Source organism: Solanum dulcamara, chromosome 7 (assembly GCF_947179165.1).
Source record: "Solanum dulcamara chromosome 7, daSolDulc1.2, whole genome shotgun sequence".
Classification (NCBI taxonomy): Eukaryota; Viridiplantae; Streptophyta; class Magnoliopsida; order Solanales; family Solanaceae; genus Solanum; species Solanum dulcamara.
This window is the reverse complement of record NC_077243.1, coordinates 16,264,899-16,274,254: the sequence shown is the minus strand read 5'-3', so window position 1 is coordinate 16,274,254 and position 9,356 is coordinate 16,264,899. Positions and strand designations below refer to the sequence as shown.

Genomic DNA, 9,356 nt, shown 5'->3' with positions numbered 1-9,356 from the left:
TTTTGGGGGGGGGGGGGGTTAGAGGATGAACCTAACCAATATGGAATTGTTGGAAGGTGTTTGAGGATTAGCTCTATGTTGGACACCTATGCCAATTGCCAAGTTGTGGAAAAGTGAATAATCTTCTACCCAATAACGGTCGAATTAAATTGGCTTCTCAACAATCAAACTATCCTATCTTGAGTTGTTGTGTTACTCATGTTCTAGAAATGATAATAAAATGGATCTTTGAGAGCCTTTATTGTGTTGTGGTGCCATACTATATCATGCAGACATTGAGGAGTGGAAGTGGGCCTGTTGGGCTAAGGGGAATAAAGATGAGGTCATATATGAGCCCTCCCAAAATGTCAATGTCCCTCACCTTTTTGTGGAAAACGACATAACCAAATATCATATTAGTAAGTACTGTTTTATTCTTAATCAGAGGTTTTTAGTTTGAGCTTTGCATGGTAATAGAGTCGCATCATGTAAGGGAGCACATTATCTCTCAAAGTAAAATTTCCTAGCACAAGTTCGAATTAGTCGAATTGCAAAGCAGATACCGAATGTCGAATGACAAACGTATATAAAAAGGAAAGAGAAGTATGGAGAGTATCAACATTATTACTTCACATCACGTTCACAGGGCAAGTGGCATTACGTGGTTGTCAACTTTTCTGTACCACAACTTGAGGAATAGGCTAGATAGTTTTGTAAGAGGATGAACCTACCCAAGTTGGAATTGTTTGAGGGTGTTTTGAGGATTTAGCTCTATGTTGACACCTATGCCAATTGCCAAGTTGTGGAAAAGTTAGTAACCTTCTACCAACAACAATAACAAAAAAATACAAACAATTTTTACATCACATTGTAGTCTTTCTAAATGATTGAACCTTCCAATTTAACCATGACATGATATATAGGATCATTGTCCTCATATAATAATTTCATGTACCATGATTAATTACTTGCAATGTGATAAGACTGCTTGCCTTGATCAGTATAATTCGTTGTTTCTTCAATATGCTAACTTATTACATGTTTAATTAGAAGATACAATAAAATAATAAAATGTAATATTTCAAGATGAACTATCTTCAAACAAATTGCAAGTCTATCCTAGACAATGAAATTCAAACTCATGATACTTTCATTCAAGAATTGATTTCTCGATAATTAGAGTGATCCCTTGAATTGTTACCCCACTCACCCTCTAGAGTTTAGACACGTCGATAAAATAGAACAATTATAAGAACCGTTACCATGGTATCAGAGATTTCATATTCAAACCTAAAATAATGTCGCCTATCTTAAGAATCGTTTTATCTCCGATGTGAGATTCCGATACTAGCTCCAAAAGTGTCAATGCCCGTCACCTTTTTGCAGAGAAAGACAATATGAAAATGATCCCACATTATCACTTCATAATTCATAGGGGACACGTGTTGTTAATTACGTGGTTGCCTATACCCACAACTTGATGTATAAGTTGGACAGCTTGGTTTAAAGACAAAACTGAACTTAGCCTGGAACTTGGAAGATGTTTTGTTTGATGATTAAAAGGTCATATGGGACACCTATGCCAAGTGGTTGAAAAGTTAGTTACCTTCAACCTAATATTGTGAGAAAGATATATACGATGAGCTCAAAAACTGATATCTGATTGAATCCAATCATACTCTCTTAATTGCTTTAGGGTGTTGTTCGGTAAGTTGGAAAAGATTTTCTATGGTAGGGACGGAAATATTTTTTAATTTTTCAATGTTTGACCGATTAAATATTTTGGTAAACAATTTCTCTAAAAAATAAGTTACTTAAAAAATGAAGAAAATAATTTCCCTAATAGAAGTGGAAAAAACAAGTTCTATAAGTAATGATTTCAAATTCATCTTCTCCTTTCAATCAACCCAACTCCGCCAACCCCTATCCCATACCGATCTACCCCATATTATTTTGCTAGAAAATAAGTAAGAAATCCACCTTTATCACCTCATATCAAAACACCCTTATCGTACAAGACCAACTTGGACCTTCAATAAAAAATGAGGAAAGAAATCTAGACTGCCTTAAAAAGTCAACACATTAACATAAGAACTCCTTAGATCTACGGTTCAAAAATTTTAATTTAGAGAAATATCCTACCAGGAAACGAAACTGAATTAAGCTGTGTCTCATAGAAAGGTTGAGGTTTACTTATTTGAGACTTTCTTATGTGGGTCACAAATAGTCCTGAAATAAAAAAATGATCTAGAAATAAAATTTTGGTGTCTTTATTTGATTGACAAGTTTGGGATAACTTATCCCACCATTTATACCATAGTGATGAAATAAGTTATCCCACCTTATACTAGAATAATTAATCCTAGAATAACTTATTCCCAACCAATTGACCCCTAACACTTTTAGGCATTACTAGTTAACGCTTCTGGATCTTAATCAAATTAGAGGGATAGCTAGAAAGAGGAAATACAGCAACGTAGACACAGGTGAAGCGCTTCTGGTTCTTCCATATTGCACATTAACCAGAAATTGACAAGGGACTCGGGAGGTGAATGCACAAAGATCACGTTAAACACAATAATCAAAAAATCAAAGCTTCTTGGAGAAAGACTCATGCAAATAACACCACCCAAGACATAAAACTTCATGCCAAGGCAGGAAACTCAATACATGAACAGCACCAAGACTACAAATAAAAAAGTTTGATTGAATATGGTAGAATCCAGTACCCAAAGTTCTAGATAAATCCCGAGTTTCTCCAAAGACACCTATACGATATAAGTACCTCAATGAACACAAATTTCCATGGTCACACTATCCCAATAAAAGAGCAAAGTAACGAGTCTAGCCAAAAATATGATTCAGCTTCTTCCCGCTAAGAAACACGTTCCAATATGCAACACTACCAAGCAAATTACCAGCGTATCAGGATATCTTCGCCTTCGAGAAGTCCATTTCAGGATGCTGCAGTAGATCAAGAACAATATGAGACAAGTCATACACGAAGAACTGGGTAAAGGAGATGAACAAAGTAATAAATGAAATCATGTTTGCACCTCTGCCATAAATTTCTTGAGAATTTCTTGTTTCTGTGTCTCGTCACTTGTTGGAAGACCCATGGATTTCTGTCGCTGATCAAACTGCAAAAGGAATTTCTCATCAAACAAATAGAAGTAACTAGCATCATCACACACTGAGGGCATAAATTACAGCAAACAGGATTTCTCAAAGAAGCAACAAAAGTTGTGGGATGCAATACAATTTCAATTCTAATCTAATAAATGTAACTGACAAAGAAGAGAACATCTAACTCACCCAGCCCATCAATAAAGTTATCCAACGGGAAGAAGCATAGACATCAAGGATGGCTAGGTGGCAGAAGCAACCTAGAAAAATCAGCACTATCTAGATGATGCGTAACCCTCTTTTCTCATATCCTCGTGCCAAGTGTGAGTCAGTATGTTAATTACCAATATTAGCTTCAGGATCACAGGAGACACCATAATCCAATAGAGAGCATGGGAAAGACTGAGATCTCCAAGCAAACGAACTGAAATTTATGAATCTTACCAAGGATAAAAATTTAAGAATCTGAAAAGAACCTTCATTTTTATCTTTTTGGGGTTCAACTAATCCAAGTTATATTCCATTTCGACACAGAATATTTTCCAATTATATGAAGCTTTTATGGCCTCTGTGGTACTAACTTCTACAGTACTTCTCAGATAGTGCTCAAACAAAAGCTTCAAATTTCTGTAGAAACATTTGATCCAGTTTTTGTACCATTATCTTAGTGAGATACAAGTCCATGCAACAATGCTTACAGAACTAAGCTTCAAGCAAAAGTTTTACACCATCATAGAAGGCATTATTTAGGACCATATATGTTGGCACCCAAATTTAGGTGTCAAGGAAAAACTCATAAGCTTGTGTAAAAGTAAATGTGAAAACATGTATAAACTAAGCACACCATAGCATCTTGAAACCACTTCAAATAGTGTGTATAAAGGAGGAGCACATTATACCACACTTCCAATTAGAACAGTATGTTTGTCAAGTGCACAATTCCACACATGACAAGAGGACTTCATCAGAAACAGTAATAGGAAACCAAAAGAGTGCTGTAATTGGATGTGGGATAGTGAATTGCCAAAAAATTGTGATGTACATGATATGCTTAAAGTATGCCAAAACCTATCATGAGAATCAGGTAAAAAGTCCCATAAGCTATTATGTCAATATAGAGGGGCAAGGACACAATTTGGAACAATCAATTCCAAAGCGAGCATATAAGCATATTGATCTTCATGGTGTATAACATATTGATGAGCAATAGAATCCTACCATCATCTTTTCCACGGTTGATCGCGTCTCGGGGTCCAAATCTGACAGCTTGCTACTTTCAGGTTCTGCTTTCTGTGTATCAATTTCAGGTTCACCTTTCACACAGCATTTCCACCATTCCATTTGGTCCTTCTTGGTTAGGAGAACAGAGATGGATTTTTGGTCCTCTGCAAATATGTTAATTCAGTATCATTTGTCCTTAACAAAGATGACCACTGTAATGGACAAGACTCTACAATAGCTTACTTTGGACCTCATTAAGCATAGCTACAAAGTTCGAGAAAAACAAAACAAAAATAGCAAGCCGAACAACACCAATGAGCCAGAAGATTGAAGTAAATCGCAACAAAATCCCAAGAACACCACCTAGCAAGTCAAAAATATGAGCAACTTACCTAAACTCCAGAAACAATCATCAACTTTCACCGGTCGATATAACTCTCCCTGCAAGCACAAGGGAATGGAAGTCAATATATAGCAAATGCAAATGTTGACTATACAATTTAAGATGAAAACACAGACACACAGCAAATAACAACTTTGACAACCAAACTAAAGAATACACTCACATCAATTATTGGAGGCTGTCCCTTTAGTCCAACTTTAAGACGGTTCCTTGATATATCACAAACAATAAACCTTGATTTTGTTCCAGGAGGTACGGGAATATTAACATTTACTTCCTGTAGTGATTGACCCCATGAGTAGTTCTCAAGGTCAAGGCCATTGTTGTTGTTAGGAGCTGCAGGACCTGAAGATATATCATCAGAGAGGGCAGTGAGAAGTTATGGTAATGCAAAACAAGAAAGCTTGAACTAATAGCAAACAGGGCATCGAGACCAATATAAAATACAGAAAATCGTACCAAAACTTTACATGCAATTCAAGATTTACAGTAATACAAACAATGTCATATCATACAATTAAAGTTAAAGTGCCATCGCGATTTACCTTAGTAGCCTATCAAAAGGTATACCTTAGTAGCCTATCAAAAGGTATACACGTCTAAACTGAAAGTAGTTAACGTCCTCTGATACAATATAAAAACCAAACAGGATAATGAGTAAAAGGAGACGACATAAGGACCCCAATATGAAGCTTATTTCAGCAAAATTTGCACAATATCAAGCAAAATCCAAGTCAATTCCTCGATCATTTTGCAAAAAACAGCACACAGACAGAAACTCTTGTTGTAAGGGGCTATTTGTCAATTCATTTAAGAATAAAGACACATTTAATGAGTTAGGCTTCATCTGTTCTGAATGGTTTAGGCATTAAACCATTAAGTACATTTGTCATCATTAAGATTTAAGCACTTAATTGGTCTGAATAGGTATTGATCATTAATACCTAGAGTATAGTTTTAATATCATTAAGAGGTATTCTTGTGTGGATAATATTCACCATCACTAGCCGCCATCAACCATCACAACCACCACCACCACCAGGATTGTCGACCACTATTGCCGCCGTCCACCACTAACCACCTCTGTCATTGCAACTCCTACCCCCGTCTCTGTAGCCGCCGCCACCTCTTCCATCACTACCATCAACCACTACCATCACTACAATCAATTCCTACAACCAACAAACGTTGCCATCACAACTAGCACCGCTGCCAACTACCATCATATATTCCTCAATCACTACCATCATCTCTATCACCTCCAACACTACTATCAGTCACTACCACCACCGTGGTCAATCTCTACTACCAACCACCTCCATCATCATAACTATCACCTCTGCCAACTACCACAAATACATCATTAACCACCACATTCTTCAGCCACCACCATCAATATCACCAACTACTAACATCAACCAACTTTACTATTACAACCACCAACACCAGTACCAATCGCCACCATTATGACAATCACCACAACACCAACCACCTCCACCGTCATAACGATCACCATCATCGTCGCTAACCACTAACAACAACTATTACCATCACCACCACTACTACAAACTATCTTCACCATCACTAACAAGCATAAGTATTCTACTTTTTATCACATAATGATTTTATTATACTAAGTCTTTTAATATTTAATTAATTTTTATTTGGATTATATATTTATAAATAAATTATGTATATTCAGATGTTGAAAAACAAACAGTATTAATCATTTCAGTGTTTAGATATAGAGACAACATGTTAATCATTCAGATGTGCATTCAAATTCAGACGTCTAAATCTTAATGAAAACAAATGAGGCCTTAATCTACCACTTATAATGCCATAATAAATTTTGAATAAACAAACTTTTTCAATGCAAACTGAAAATAGTACATGACTGCGTAATCTGATAATCCAAAACAAACTCGAAATCACCAACAGTTGTTTAATTCAAATTTAAAACAGCTATCTAACTAGTAATTCATACATTATTTTGATGAACAATTTAATACTATAACTTCTAATAATATTAAAAATCCGTACTTGTTGACTAGAAGGCTTTCGGCTTATAGGATAGCTCACCATTCAAGTCAATCACTTTACACAATGCTTGCTGTCTTCTTTCTAGCCTAACTGGTAGCAGTCCCTTTTTTGTAACTAATCATACACGAAACTCGAATATAATTCAAAGTTATTACCGAGAAGTGAAATACCTTCTCTGTCCAACTTATATGACACTCCTCCCACTTAGGAATATCCCCGAAATGTTGATACTCTTGAAAAGTTTGAGAAATAGAAGAGTATCAACATTTAGCAGTCCCTTTTTAGTAACTAATCATACACTAAACTCAAATATAATTCAAAGTTATCACCTAATAGTGAAATATCTTATCCATCCAACTTATATGACACTCTCTTCCCATTTCAGAATATTCCCAAAAAGTTTATACTCTTCTATTTCTTAAACTCTCACAACTTTCAAGAAATCAAATTCACTAAAACTACTCAAAACAATGAAGTTCGACTACTATGGCTAATAAAATACATGTCAAATTTACTCCATCAACACACCAGTTAACATCTTTAATGCCATATCAATAAACTAGAAAGTACCATGGTATCAACAGGACAGAGGGAGCATGTATATGGTTTCAAGTTCATAAGAACACTAAGGATAACTTTGTTTTAGTATTTGTAACAATATACTACAGGAGATACAAGCTTTTTTTTTTCGTTTCCCAATACGATACTACACGAATACAACATCAATTTCAGTTGACAATAGTAAAAGACAGAAGTGCTCTGTATCAGGAACAATAGATTCAGTAAAGCAACAATCACATTGAAGAGCCCAAGTATTCATTCAAATATCCAGAACATTTAATCCAAAGCCAAAACTTAAATTGGATAGAATTTGCCATTGGCCAATGTAGCAGTATATAAACAATCATTCCAAAAGAAAAAAAGAAAGGTGGTTACTCATCCAGTGTATCATAAATTAACTCAATCTTTCCTCCACAGAAAACGTTACCTTGAGAACCATTCTTCTCAGGCTCCTTAACTTCTTTCCCTTTTGCCTCTTTAGCCTCTTCCTTTGCAGCAGCAGTTGCAGAAACAACTGGAACCTCCTCCTTGACCTTCTTTCCCGCAGCCTTTGTGTTTGATGCTTCTACCTCCACTTTCCTCTTGCGCTCCTCGGTTTCCAACTTGTCTTTCACCATGCGAACAACGGCATTGACATCATTAATCAAGGAATCACTCTTGAAGAGATCGGATTCCCGGCCGACGAAGTCGAACACGGCTTGAAGAAACCCTATGGGGTTAGCAGGATCAAGCACAGCCTTAAAGGGCTTTGACGCCGCCGCCGATGATGGTTTGCTATCTCGCTCCTCGTAATCAGAAATTATCGCCATGGAAGATGGGGATTAGGGTTTTGCTGCTGGATTGAAGTATCTAAAGACTGCAGAATGAACAAGTGTAGAGAGTTCTAGTTCAAACGCAAGACACAGCGGAGAATTCCAGAAGACCTTATTTATAATTATGGAAAAAACAATCTAAAAATTTTAGAAGACCCTATTTATAATTCTGGAAAAACAATCTAAAAAATTTGGATTTTAGAAATTTACATTTGTAATGCCCTTCAAATTTCAATTACTAGTCCTATTGATGGTGATTAACAAGTCCATCCTTCTTCTTTTTATTTTTTAGTATCCCTAAAATAAATCCAACATAAATTAAGAATTATATAGTTGATAGGTTAAGCTAGCGTTTGGCCCCCAAGTTCTTAAATATTCTTGACAAGTAATTTTTGGGTGAAGTTATTTGGCCATAAATTTTTTAAAAAATATTTGACTGTTTCAAAAAATATTATTTTACACCTGTAAGTTCTAAAAATTATTAAAAATACATATAAATTTATATTATCATTTTATAATGAACATGTTCCGTTAAAAAAATCTATAACATAATTGATAACAATCAAGAACAATAGAATAACAATATGGGCAAGAGTAATACTTTAATCAAATTAAAAATAAATTGTTCTTTTTTTTCAATCTTATCACTCAAACTATTCTTTTTCGAAGAAGTTAATAACAAACTATTCTTTTATAAAATCTTTCACGTTCTATGAACAATCTCTTCCGACAATAAATAATGGGTATTTTTATAAAATGTAAAAGTTTGGATAATTTTTAAATTTTTAAAACTTTTCAAGTTTCCAAGTTCTAGAAAAGACTAGAACTTGGGAACTTGGGATATTTGCCAAGTATATTTGTCAAGTAATGACAAATTATATGGTCAAACACTAGTTTTCAAATTTTTTCCCAAAACTACTTGGGGCCAAATGGCAAGTGTTTGGTCTTGAAATACAAAAATAAACCACTTAAACGAAAAATGAGAACAAATTACTTAAGAGTTAAGGGTTTCTTGGCTTGAAGATAAGTTAAAACAAGGATATGGTGAGTACAATAGAAAGTATTTATGCAAAAAATATTATAATGTGTGTGCGTGTTTGAAATTTCATGAGATACTCTCTATATTAAGAGAGATATATATGTGATTTGAAATTTCACGAGATGCTATATAACTGTTGTCTTGGAGATAATTCTTAGTCCAAAAACTTTCA

At 35.0% G+C, this 9,356-nt stretch overlaps 1 protein-coding gene across 1 annotated transcript; it reads right to left on the bottom strand.

Moving 5' to 3' along the window:
- Nucleotides 1–2,590: 2,590 nt before the first annotated feature.
- LOC129895759 (protein BOBBER 1) lies at nt 2,591–8,296 on the bottom strand. The gene is made up of 6 exons (XM_055971521.1): nt 7,761–8,296; nt 4,893–5,074; nt 4,719–4,767; nt 4,324–4,490; nt 3,036–3,119; nt 2,591–2,943 (listed from the first exon to the last, which is right to left on the bottom strand). Exons 1-6 carry the CDS (start codon nt 8,140–8,142, stop codon nt 2,905–2,907), a joined length of 903 nt encoding a protein of 300 aa, XP_055827496.1. The 5' UTR covers nt 8,143–8,296; the 3' UTR covers nt 2,591–2,904.
- Nucleotides 8,297–9,356: the final 1,060 nt, after the last annotated feature.

Coding starts and splice junctions, on each gene's coding strand:
- LOC129895759 (XM_055971521.1), bottom strand. CDS start 8,142: ATGGCGATAATTTCTGATTACGAGGAGCGAGATAGCAAACCATCATCG. Junction 4,491..4,718: donor TGATTGTTTCTGGAGTTTAG/GTAAGTTGCTCA, acceptor ACATATTTGCAG/AGGACCAAAAATCCATCTCT. Junction 2,944..3,035: donor TCAAGAAATTTATGGCAGAG/GTGCAAACATGA, acceptor GATCTACTGCAG/CATCCTGAAATGGACTTCTC.